The following is a 12,130-nucleotide window of genomic DNA, read 5'->3' as shown; positions in this document are numbered from 1 at the left end:
AAGTTTGATGGCACTGCATCCTCCAGTGGTTGAACTGTGCAATAGCCCAGGCTACTGGTCACTCAACGTTGGACACCAAGAAGAGTCCACACCGGACTCCAAAAGGACTAGGAGGAAACTCCTGTTGAGGGACTTCAGAAACCACCTGAACCACCCACCAGAGTGGCCCTGCTCACCTGCAAGCAACCCTCAAAGTGACCTCCCTCCTGCTTCCAAGGGCACCTTTGCGCACAGCTCTTGGCTCATCTATCTGCTCTGCACCTGGCCTCCATGGGCCCTCCACCAGAGTACCAGCTGTTCTCAAAGGGTCCCCCACTCCTTGCGACCTTTACAGTCCCACCGGATTCACCTAGAAGTTCACCTGTGCTTTGCTTTTTCAAGTGGTCCTCCACAGTGGTACTCTACCAGCTTCAAGGTCTATTCACAAGCTCTTCCTGCCAAAACCAGGAACCGCCCGACGTCCTCCTCCGGCTGGCCCACAGGACTCCTTGACGACCTTGACCTAAAAGCAAAAGGAGACATTGTTAAACGCATTACCTGATTTTATATGTACTTTTAAAGTGTTTATCCCATTGATTCATATAGTGCGTAATTACGCACAGAAACAAGACATTTTCTAAACTTTGAAAAATCATAACTTTAAAACTACTTACCGGATTTTGATGATCTTGTTCTTAAAAAGTTTATAAAAATCTGAAGTATTTTTGTAAATTGGTATTAAGTTGTTCCTTTGAGTGTGTGTCTTGCTTTATTGATATTGTGAGTACAACAAATGCTTTGTACTTCTCCAAGATGGGCCTAGCTGCTCGACCAAGCTACCATTAAAATTAGAGCATTAGATGGTCTAGTTTTTACCTCTGTAACCCAAGGTGGAACTGCTTGGGCTCTCTGCACAGTGCACATAATTTTTGTACACTATATAGAAAGCCAGCCTCCTACACTGGACATCTTCCAGGCAGCAACGTGGGAATCCCAGCACACGTTTACCAAACTTATTGGCTGGACTGTCTGGTCCATAGGGTTGGGCACTTTGCCCATTCGGTCCTGCAGGATTTCCTTCTTTGAAGATGGTTCGCAGACCCGCCACTGGGTACGGTATTGCTTGGGTATCTATTCAAAGGTATGGTATCTGCTGCTAGAAGTCTCTGTCAGATGAACAAGTTACTTACCTTTGGTAATGCCTTATGTGGTACTGGCTGCTTATTTCTTACCAATCCACTCAACCTCCCCACAAACAGATTTCTAAGGATAGGAATGACCCCTTTCAAGGCCCTAGTTTTGATGCACCAGTGGCCAGTGTTCTTCATGGCTCCGTGCTTCTGTTGTGGAAAGTCATCAAAAGAGACTGATACTGGCGAGCCTGGGTGGTAACTCTATAGATACCGCAACTTAATTTGCGACATGGGCGACACTGACGACGAACACAGAGCCAGTCGATACCACCTCTCTGACGCAGGAGTACTGATCATTGAAAATGTTCTGGATCCAGTCTGACCTGGGGAGAATTCAAATGTAAAGAATCTGCAGCTAGATATACTCTCTACCAGATGATAAGGCATTACTGAAGATAAGTAACTTGTTCTTTGGTAACACTCTTTCTGATGGAGACTGTCTAGCCACAAATTCCTCAGTGACCCTCCCATCCTTCCCTTTCTGTGGATGGACTCTATCCCCTATCCATTAATCGGCCCCACCAGTTATTTTCAGAGCAGAACTACATCAGCGCGGAGCCGCATGGTGCCACTTTTCGGCTCATTGAGGTACTACGAAAATGTTTCAGTGTCCATTCGGACGCCTGGGGAATATTCAGACGTTTAGTAATCTGCAGCTAGATAGACTCCCTACCACAAAGAGCATTATCAAAAGTAACTTTTTCATTTGTTTATAAAGTATTGCTTGATGGCAAAAGCTGGAGTGAAGTATAGTTAAATTAACCATCTAAATAATGGGAAGGTAAGTGTTAGCATATATTTTAAAGTCTCAGGCTTCTGTAATCATGATTAGTTCATTAAAACAAGTACAACTGTCTCTGAGGATAGTCTGGGTTCCATAGTTGTGTAAAATACTTTGCAACAGCTTCGTGGTAGGAGGATGAATGACGCTATGTCTCTTGTTGACTTTAAATTTAGGAGAGAGCCAGAGAGGTGGACCGGTTGAAGGAGAGGCTGTTGCAGCTAGAGGAAGAGGTGCGCCTCCTGCAGGAGGAGCAGAGTGAAGCATCCTTTCGTGAGAAAGAGCTGCAAGCACAAGTGGAGCGGGCTGAAAGGTCACTTGTGAGAGAGATCACCTCGGCCTGTGAGCGACTCCAGGATCCACTGAAAGGCACACCAGGGAGGGTGAGAGCAATAAGCCCCTCTCGCACAAGACACGGGTCAGTCGCCTACACGCAGAGTAGACTGTCTCAGGCAGTTTATGAAGTGAAAATACTGTTGATTGCATGCATATTTTTATGAAACTGTGCTTGTATAACAGACAGTGTGTCTATAACAGGTAGCTGAAGGTGCCTATTGCTGTTTTTCACAGTGAATTCACGTCCTATGATGTGCTTATAGAAAATAACACTGCATTTCTAATTGATTCTATTACCTCTGTGTTATTTTTCATTGGACTACCGAGGCCACAGACTACTGGGTACACTGTAGCCATTTTATACAGTGTGACTGGGCCAGGGGTGAATGAATGTTGCAACATTTCATTGCATAAGTGAAACCTCCTTGCTCGACCCCCTTCAGGTTGCTTCTCGTCTCTCAGAATGGGGGGGACAAGAGAACACACACAGAGCTTTGTCCAACAGTTCCAGGAGCATTCAGTTTTATCCCCAAAGATGCGGGGAGGCCTGTGAGATAAGAACAGACTTCAGCCCACCATTAAAGGCATCATAGTTTTTTTGGGGTGACCGGTGTCTAAAAATATAAAAAGTTGAGCTCAAGGAACAAATCCTGGTTTACAGACACATGTATTCCTCTGAGAACAAGAGGAAAAGAAGAGTCCTCTTTGGAACATGAGCCTCCAGCAAGTGGAGGGGGTTCACTACGGACAAATTCAGTCCCTTCAGTGGCATAGTTAGAGTGCTTTAAAGACCAAATATTTTCATTTATGATTCCATTGAGTGAAAGGTTTGCTTACGTGGTCATCTAAGTGTGCCAGGCTCCCTTTGCAGAGATATTTGAAAGCTTACCAGAGATCATGGCTTTGGAGCGAGAAGTGGCAACATAGGTTAGGGTTGCAATATTGGGGAGTCAACCCAAGGTTTGCTTGTTAGAGCCTCATTTCTGTATGCTGGCCTCTTTGATGCCATTGTCCATAGTGGCATTTTCTTGAAGAGTTGATTGTTTTTTTTTTTTACCCAATCAGAAGATGACTGAAGTTTCCCTATTGCAGATCCTTGGGCCTTTATACTGCTCATGAAATGGTGAAGGAGAACATATGTCTGTTGTTTTTCTTGGCTTGCTGGGTTCTTCTCAAGACTTTGTCAATAATGAGGCAGTCAGACACTCTTTTTAAAGAGCACAATTCCAACAGAGTCTGTTTCTCAAGGTTTCGCGTTGAAGTCACTCAATACTCACGAGGACGGGCAAAGGACGGAGTGCCTTTGCTTTCATTGACCAACACTTTTAAAAACACCTTGCAGACATCTGAGAGAATTCTGCTTCAGTGTGTTCTGAATGATTTTGAAGAATTATAAATGTGTATTGATTGATCCTTTTATGCCACCTACCACTTCGTACATACTTTGAGGGTTTGAGCAGCTATTTCGAAAAAGATGCGTAATATTTTTTCCATGATGGTCCAAGAGAATAGGCATGATTGGAACACAGCCTTTCCTTCTGGTGCTCTCTCACCGAGATCAGTCAGTACTATGAGTAATCAGGCTATGTACCAGTGTTCACCGCACAGCTGGTGGAGCGGATAGTTGACCAATTACCTAGGGAATAAGTAAGACCTTTCCGCAAATGGTGCCTGATGACATTGCTTTGTGCAATCACATAAAACAATGTCACCATGATTTGTTTTATTAATTTTTCTGAGGCTTGTCTGCCTCACTTGTTATTAGATAGCATTTCTGGCCTATGCTGCCTGATCTTATTTTTTGGGTATCAACATTAACCATTCACTGAAGAAATATAAGAAGTCTTAGAAGCATGCAGTATATCTGCAATGATCTGCTACGCTAAATGTTTCTTTACTTCATAGCAACTATAGATCTGTACCTTTAACACAGAGGCTAGTCCTTTGTTAGAGAGCCCATGTGTAGTAAGCAATACAGGGGACAAATGAAACGCACCAGCACAGCTCAGACCTCAGTCATAGACGCCTCTGTGGCCTCAGGAAATCATGTTTATAACTCACTTACAGTATGGTACACAAAATGGGTTGGGAAGTGAGTCCCACTGACTGTAGAAAAGGGTGTTCTACTCTGGATACTGTGTAATCCAAAAAAGGGAAATGGATATTAAGGCCTATTTTATGTCTCAGACATTTCAACAAATTCTTGAAAAAAGAGAGTTCAGAACGGTCTCTGTTGCAAATTCTTGTGGCACTAAAAGAAAACTAGACAGTTTCATGGGATATGAAGATCTTGTATTTTCACTTTCCAGTTCTGTCATTGCACAGAAGTCGTGTAGATTTTGTGATGGAGGAAAGGCATCTCCAAGTCAGGAACAGCATCATGAGATGCTTTGTCAGCACCCTGGGTGTTCATGGAAGTGTTGGTGGTATTGACTTCTATTCTGTTTTTACCTGGAGTGTTGGTATTTGCTTGATGGACTGGCTGCTAGAAAAAAACAGTTAAACGATCACTGGGCAACAACTAAGTTTTGTTATTTAATTTTTGTTTTCTTGCTCAGCGTTGTCAAGTATAAATTCCCGCCAATCAATAGACTGTTCTTTGATGCAGTGGAGATTAGAACTTCTCTAATGAAAACATTTCTTGCAGCCAGAGAGGGTAATTTTCACAAGACAATTCAGGCAGTTCAGTTTCTACGGTTGATGGGCCTTATACGGTCATGTATTTTGTGAGTGCCTCGGGCAAGAAATTAAGAATGAGGTTCCCATAGTGATCACTGAGGGCCCAGTGTTCACAACATCCGACTATGTACGATCTTTTGTTAGTGAGGCTAAATGCTTGATAGGATCAGTTAAGAAGGCTGTGTTTTGTTCTCCCATGCGGTCATGTCCAGGTGGTGGGAAATTATTCTCTGTGAAGATTGGAATGTAAATTACTTTTGATCATACAGTGAAAGACAGCTCATCTGTTATTTGTGCAATGAGAGATTCCAAGGGTATCCTTATTCATGTGATCATTAGCAGCAAATAGTGTTTTGTAATCAATCACACTCAGCATGCTTCTTCGCCATTGTACAAGGGGCGCTTGTATTAGGATTTGGTCTTAAAACTATGTGAGATGAAAGGATATACATAAGTGGATCTCTTTGCAATTCACCAGAACACAAAGTGCCTGATGATTTGTAGTCAGACTTTATGGGACAGGCTGCTTTTGGGTCCTGGCTGACAGACTGCACTTCAAAAAGGATGAGATTTGGTTAACCACGAATTAAAGGGGACAGATGTGATGTTTTGGTGATTGCAAAATAAGCCTGCAGAAGACTTCTGTATTCAAGCCTTTGGAATGATCAGTGAAAAGCTGATCCATTGAAGGCATTGGTGGTACTAGAGTTTTGAGCTTGACAATGAAAGCCTACAGGCCTCAACTGTGAGAGGTTTATATTGAGGCACTTTCAATTTGCTTGAGAATGCCTGTGGAGCTTTCCATTTTTATAGTTATCTGGTTTAACAGTTTCTGAATGACTGGGGCATAGGTTTTATCCTACTCTGTATATCACAACCCGCACAAAGAGGATCCCACATCAAGTTAGAACACTAGAGTAACATTTATTAAATAAAACAAGACCAAAATAACAAAAATCCAATCAGTAGATCCAGAGATATGAATTTTTAAAGAATTTAGTGAAAATAGCACCAGAAAGCGCAAACTCTGGTGTTTTGCACCCTCCTCCCCTTCCCACCAGTTCAGTGGTGGTATCTTGTGAATGGTCACTCAACATAGGGATTTTACCCTGAGGCTGAACCTGTGCCTGGCAGCCAAGACTTCCAGTGGGAACCACCACCCCTTAAGGATGACACTCTGTGTCATTAAGGGGTATGCCTGGCGCAAGTCTCCCTCCCTCTGTTTCTGTGACAGTGCAGGGAGCCCCACCAGGTCAGAAGTGGTCTCACCAGGGCCATTCTTTGAGTGCTTTGTTCTCAGAGCTACAAAAGCAAACAAACACAAATGATGGACGGAATGTGGAACAAAGCAACCATTCACCCTCAGTCACAGATCTGTGTTTCATCCATCAATTCTTTTGCTCACCATGCCACTCAAGTTTGGACCCAGCCATATGCAAATCAGTCTTGACCATGTTCCCATTGGGAACAATGCAGCCCAAACTGCTAGGCTAGGTCCTCCCTGGACCGGAAACAAGCATCCTGGGACCAGTTTCATGGACTCACCCTTCATCAGCCAGGCTAGCTTAAATCCAGTGGCACAGTGAGCCAGGGACCCATGTCAGGGCATACCCGGCGCACTTAGAGCGACAAAGGCAAACAAGCACAAATGGACGGAATGTGGAACATATCAAACATTCACCCTCAGTCACAGATCTGGGTTTAATCCATCAATTATTTTGCTCACCACGCCACCCCTGATCTACTGGCCCTCCCACTGTGGACTGTTTCTGCCTCATGTCCCTCCATATGGGCCTCTGTACCCTCCGCTGTGGAGTGCTACCCCCAGAAAACAGAACTGGGGCGCTCACTCAACCCAGCTTCCCTGACATTGTGGAGCTCCCACCAGTGCATGGTCTCTTGTACAGACCAGGCCCCCCCTGCTTTTGCCCCCACTGGGAGCACAAAAAGCACTGGGGCTGGAAATAGGACCCCTGGGCCTCAGACCACCGCAACCCCCCTCCTATGCTTAGAAGGGGCATGAGAACCCTTTCCCCACACACCATACTGAGACCTGTCTGGGTTACTGTGTACCTCCCCCCACTCTGTTGGGGGGGGGGGAACCTGACCCACCTTCCTTAGGATCACTTCCCAATGACTTCACAGATGCTCTGTTACTAACCCAGAGGTCTACCTCCTTTGCAAGCTTCTTAGGGTCAGTAAGCTTGCAGTCATCCAGGTGTTAGCACAGCTCCGGAAAACAGTGCCTTGCCATTTGCTCTCTGGCGATCAAAATGTAAAGCCCCTCATAGGTGTTTACATCAGTACTCTTCACCCAGCCATCCAGTGCTTTACGCAAGTAACCCACAAAATCCCCCCAGGACTGTGGAGGCAGTTTCTGACTGTCCCTAAACCTTAACCTGTAGTCTTCTGGGGTGAATCCATATTTCTTGACAAGGGTCCTGCTCATGGGTGGCGTGGGGGGGGGGTTGGGGGGGAATACCTCATCCTGTTCCCATTCTCTCGGGCAAGTATGGCGTCCCTCCCATCACTAGGTATATGCCTCCAGAGGCCAACTCCCCAATCCCGCAGGGATCTTGTGCATCTCTGGAGCTACTTAATGTGCCTCAAATCACCTTTCTCAGTCATCTCCCGTCTGAGTAAGGCACCATATCCCGGGGTATGCGAACACTACCTTCGGCACTGGACACTGGATTTGTGCTGCCACCATTCCTGCTGGACTCCAACGGCTGTTTGACCTTCAACTCCAGCTCTTTAAGACTCCGTTCATGACCCAGCAACAGTTTTCTTTTTCCCAATGCTCTCTCTGTCTCAGCCTTTCTCGCCTCTACCAGGGCTCTTTCAGTCTCAGTGTTTCTCTCCCCTGCAACCAGTTGGTCTAGCTGTAGCCTCAGGACCCTTTTTGCCTGTCTGTCCTTCAGCTCCTTAGGAGACAGGGTGTGAGAGGATACACTGCCTCCTGCATTGGATCCAGCGGGAGACACCATCTCTGTGGACTCCCCCCTCACATCAGCAGCTATTGGCAAGTAATTATTATCAAAAACAACAACAGGAGGGGCGGTGAGAGGGGAATTTGGAGGATAGACTCCTGGTCCAGTGTGTGAAGCTCCCAATACTGTATAAACCAAAAAATTGCACACACGGTTCCAAAAGGCGGGAAGTAATATCTACCGGTTCTGCAAATCAGGGAAACCAAAAGGGTTGTAAGCACGAGCCCTCACTCACCTTTCGGTGACATGCTTCATCATAGGGCTGTGCTCCTCGTCAAGCCGGCGCTGCAATGCCTGACGGGCCCCACACGGGGGCTCTTTGCCGGAGATCTTTAAGAGTGAAAAATGCGTACCGGTCAAAAGTAGAAAACGAGGATTGGAATAGAAAAGGTTAAAAATGTCTAGAGGTAAAAGACTGTTGAATTCTTTAATTAAATGTTTTACCCTCTGGCATGATTAAAAGCAAAAGACTAGGGATAAAGTAAAATAATGTTTACACTCCCCATAAAACGTGAAAAATGCTATTTATAGCTACCGCCTCTCATACTAGGGAGTGGTATAGGTGAAATAAGGTAAACACAGGGTCCCCTGTGTTACTCTACATCACTGGTCAACATGTTTCTCGCTATGCGATTCGTCAGGACCTCAAAAAACGTACCTAATCCTTCAAATATTTGGGCTGCCCATACTAGGGAAAGCAGAACTCTTCAAAAACTAAATGCGGGGCCTCTTCGGGGCAGACATCGTGTTGAGAGAAACCTCTATGGTTAATGTTGAGATGTGGTTCCGACTGCAAACCTACGATCGATATGAATCCCCGGAGCAGTTTTTGAAGGGTTCTGCTTTCCCTAGTATGGGCAGCCCAATATTTGAAGGATTAGGTACGTTTTTTGAGGTCCTGACGAATCGCATAGCGAGAAACATGTTGACCAGTGATGTAGAGTAACACAGGGGACCCTGTGTTTACCTTATTTCACCTATACCACTCCCTAGTATGAGAGGCGGTAGCTATAAATAGCATTTTTCACGTTTTATGGGGAGTGTAAACATTATTTTACTTTATCCCTAGTCTTTTGCTTTTAATCATGCCAGAGGGTAAAACATTTAATTAAAGTATTCAACAGTCTTTTACCTCTAGACATTTTTAACCTTTTCTATTCCAATCCTCGTTTTCTACTTTTGACCGGTACGCATTTTTCACTCTTAAAGATCTCCGGCAAAGAGCCCCCGTGTGGGGCCCGTCAGGCATTGAAGTAATTATTATCCCCATCCTCCTTCTCAGGGTCATTCCCTTCTTGGTCCTCTGTTGAAACCCCCAACCTGTGGGCTTCCTCAAAAGCACACAGGGCTGCCTGACCGTCCTGCTTAGTGGACCTCCTCCTCACAGCCAGCCCTCCTCTCCTTGCACAATTCCTTCACCTCCCTTATACTGTAAATTGACAGGAAGGTGAAATCTGGTTCCATTCTGTCAGGTGCAACAACAAAAGTCTATAAAGGTGAGGAAGGAATCAAATTTTGGAAAAATTACAAAAAGGGGAAAAATAGTACAACCTAAAAAACACTGTAATAGTCTCAAATATGGGATAGTAGTGTACACCAAATACACTATGAGACAGTATGAGACTTCCAAAACACAAGTCCTCATCCTCACTGCTGATCACTAATGTTAGAAACTGGGTTGTTAGTTGCCTGCAGTATGAGCCCTGGTCAAGCAGTGACCACAGTCTTTGTCAAGCTAAGGCACAAGCTAACTCCAAATTAACCTGTACTAAACCCCTGGTAGCTTGGCATAGAGCAGTCAGGCTTAACTTAAATGTGGCAGCCCTGTGCCGTATAGGCTGCAGCTAAGGATTGTGCACTGTTGGAGTATCCACGGGTGCCCCACCTATTTTTACACTATTCTAAGCAGGGTAGGGAAATAGGAAGTTTGACTGAGCAATAGCCCCTCCAGCATGGTGCAGGGCTCCCTCTATGTCCACATAAATTAAGGCAATTTTTTTTCCGGTCTCACACACATATAAGGTGGACAAATAACATTTTTCACTTCTGAAAGTTCTTCTAGCCCTTTACTTCTTGCACAAGATGGAGAGTGTTGTGAAGTAAATGTTCAGAGGTAGCCACGTGGTGTTTCCACTAAACCAGTAAGAGCAAAATCCACCAAAGACAAAGTGGCAACTGTTGCTGATATGCTTTTCCAGGAGATTTGCAAGATGGTCACTTTATCTTTCCTTCCCACATTTACGATATATTATTCCCTAGATTCAAATGCCTGGATTCATAAGAGAATATAGGTGGTTCAGCACCTCTCCTCATTGTCCCTGATCCTGATACCCCCTGGGCTGAAACATTTTGGGTGCAATATGTTCATGCGAGAGAGGAGCGTGTATGTCCCGGCAAGTCGCATATCGAGTGGCACTTTGCTTCCCCTGTGCGAAACCCAAGGGCTTAAGAAGTGCCCACTGCCACCATGATAAGAAAACATTTCCACCAGACAGAGACTATGTAGATGGAACCAAAGTTTGATAACTTTTTGTTCCTTGTTGTCTCCCGACCCTTACCTATACTGCAGAGTTGGTGTGGCTACTCATAGTGCTGTTATGCTACTGTGTATCACAAGGAAGGAGCACAATTGCACTCTAGTAGAGAACAAATACTCTAATGTGATTTACTGAAATGCTTGTGGTACTTAGATATGTTATGCTAATTCACTGTTGTGTTTCAAAAAACAGTAAACAAATGCTCATTTTCTAAAATCTCCTTACAGAATATTTCGTTGGCTATCGTACACAGGCTTCTTTGAGTTAAGCTGCCCACAAATCATTTCGAGTGATTTTCAGTGTTTTGACAAATGTGTAGTTTGTTGAGTGTTACAATACTATGCCTGTTGCATGCATTTAAATGTTCCAATGAGATAGTGTTAACTGCATCCCCCACCTCTTATACCTATGTGTTTTCATCCTATCCAGGAGTCCATCTCGCCTCTCTTCAAACCATGCTCTGCAGATCTTAAATGGACTGGCTGAGGAGACGAACCAGTACATCCAGGAACTTCGTCAAGAGGCAGAGGCCCAGAAACGCACAGTCCTTCACATACAGAGGGAGAAGGTGATATAGTTGCTTTGAAAAATTTATGTCCTTTTTTATCTGACTGCATTTTGTTCTTTTGGACAGTAATTAACTAACTTTTTTCATCATGAACATTTTGCTTGTATTGTTCTTTGCCGTATTAATGTTTTTTACCCTATTGTAATTTCTCACATTTTTTTACTGCCTTTTTGTTATTTAACTGTGATGACTTCAAAATGCTTAAAATATTATTGGGATGTTCTCTAGTATTGGATCTTTCATAGATTCACATGCTTGAATCATTCTCAGTCACCGAAGAGAGAGTGCCACCGTACCATAGAAAGCCGTAGTCAATAACATTCATAACAGTTGATTTTTAAAAACCTTCACTTTCATATCTTATCCTCATCATTTAATAAGAACCAAAGTTCAGCCAATCAGGGGATATCACCGTTTAGAACACCTACCACGGAGGCTTCATTCCCTCAGATTTTCAATTGCACGTTGTGTGATGGGAGTCTCCCTGAGCTCTGCTCAGTTTACTACAGTTTTTTTCTCCAGATTTGAAGACTAACATCTACTTATTCTTACTCTGACCCCACAACCATGTCAAAGCCAGGTAAGAAAGGTCTGTTCCAGCCTTGTGGGGCTTGTGGGAAAAAAGAGGCTGCACTCAGAGGGTCCACACAAGAAGTGCATTTACTGTGTACACCCTGAATACAGTAAAAGACTGCAAGATATGCCACACTTTTTCCCCAAAAGACTTTGAAGAACAGAGAGCAAGATTATTAATTTGGCTCCAAAATTAAAACCCAAAGAAAACTCTGTTTGAGGAGGACAGTGATGAATTCTCAAAGACTGTAAAATCCTGCAAAAGGGATAGGTCTAGTGAGAGTGTCACCTAAGAAGGTATCGAAGATGTAGATATAGATGCAAAACTGCTGTGCAAGGCCATTACGGTGCAATTGAGTGGCATAGTGGGTAAGCTGGTACATGAGGATCAATGTGGCTTCATGCCTGGCCGCTGCACCGTCTTTAACTTGTGTCGGTTAGCTCATGTGCTCCATGCAGTGGACCAGAGTGCGGAGGAATTCACTATAGCCTTG

General features: G+C 44.3%; 1 protein-coding gene across 1 annotated transcript in view; it reads left to right on the top strand.

The window, feature by feature from the left end:
• The window catches only part of LOC138266081 (trichohyalin-like), a 475,778-nt gene that overhangs the window by 360,275 nt on the left and 103,373 nt on the right, over positions 1-12,130 (top strand). Inside the window, exons 22-23 of the mRNA XM_069214443.1 lie at positions 2,130-2,371; positions 10,925-11,063. Of these exons, the coding sequence (XP_069070544.1) occupies positions 2,130-2,371; positions 10,925-11,063 (381 nt within the window). The remainder of the gene's footprint in view (positions 1-2,129; positions 2,372-10,924; positions 11,064-12,130) is intronic.

This window comes from Pleurodeles waltl, chromosome 11 (genome assembly GCF_031143425.1).
Source record: "Pleurodeles waltl isolate 20211129_DDA chromosome 11, aPleWal1.hap1.20221129, whole genome shotgun sequence".
Taxonomy (NCBI): Eukaryota; Metazoa; Chordata; class Amphibia; order Caudata; family Salamandridae; genus Pleurodeles; species Pleurodeles waltl.
The sequence above is the reverse complement of the archived record's forward strand: the minus strand, read 5'-3'. Positions and strand labels throughout refer to the sequence as shown.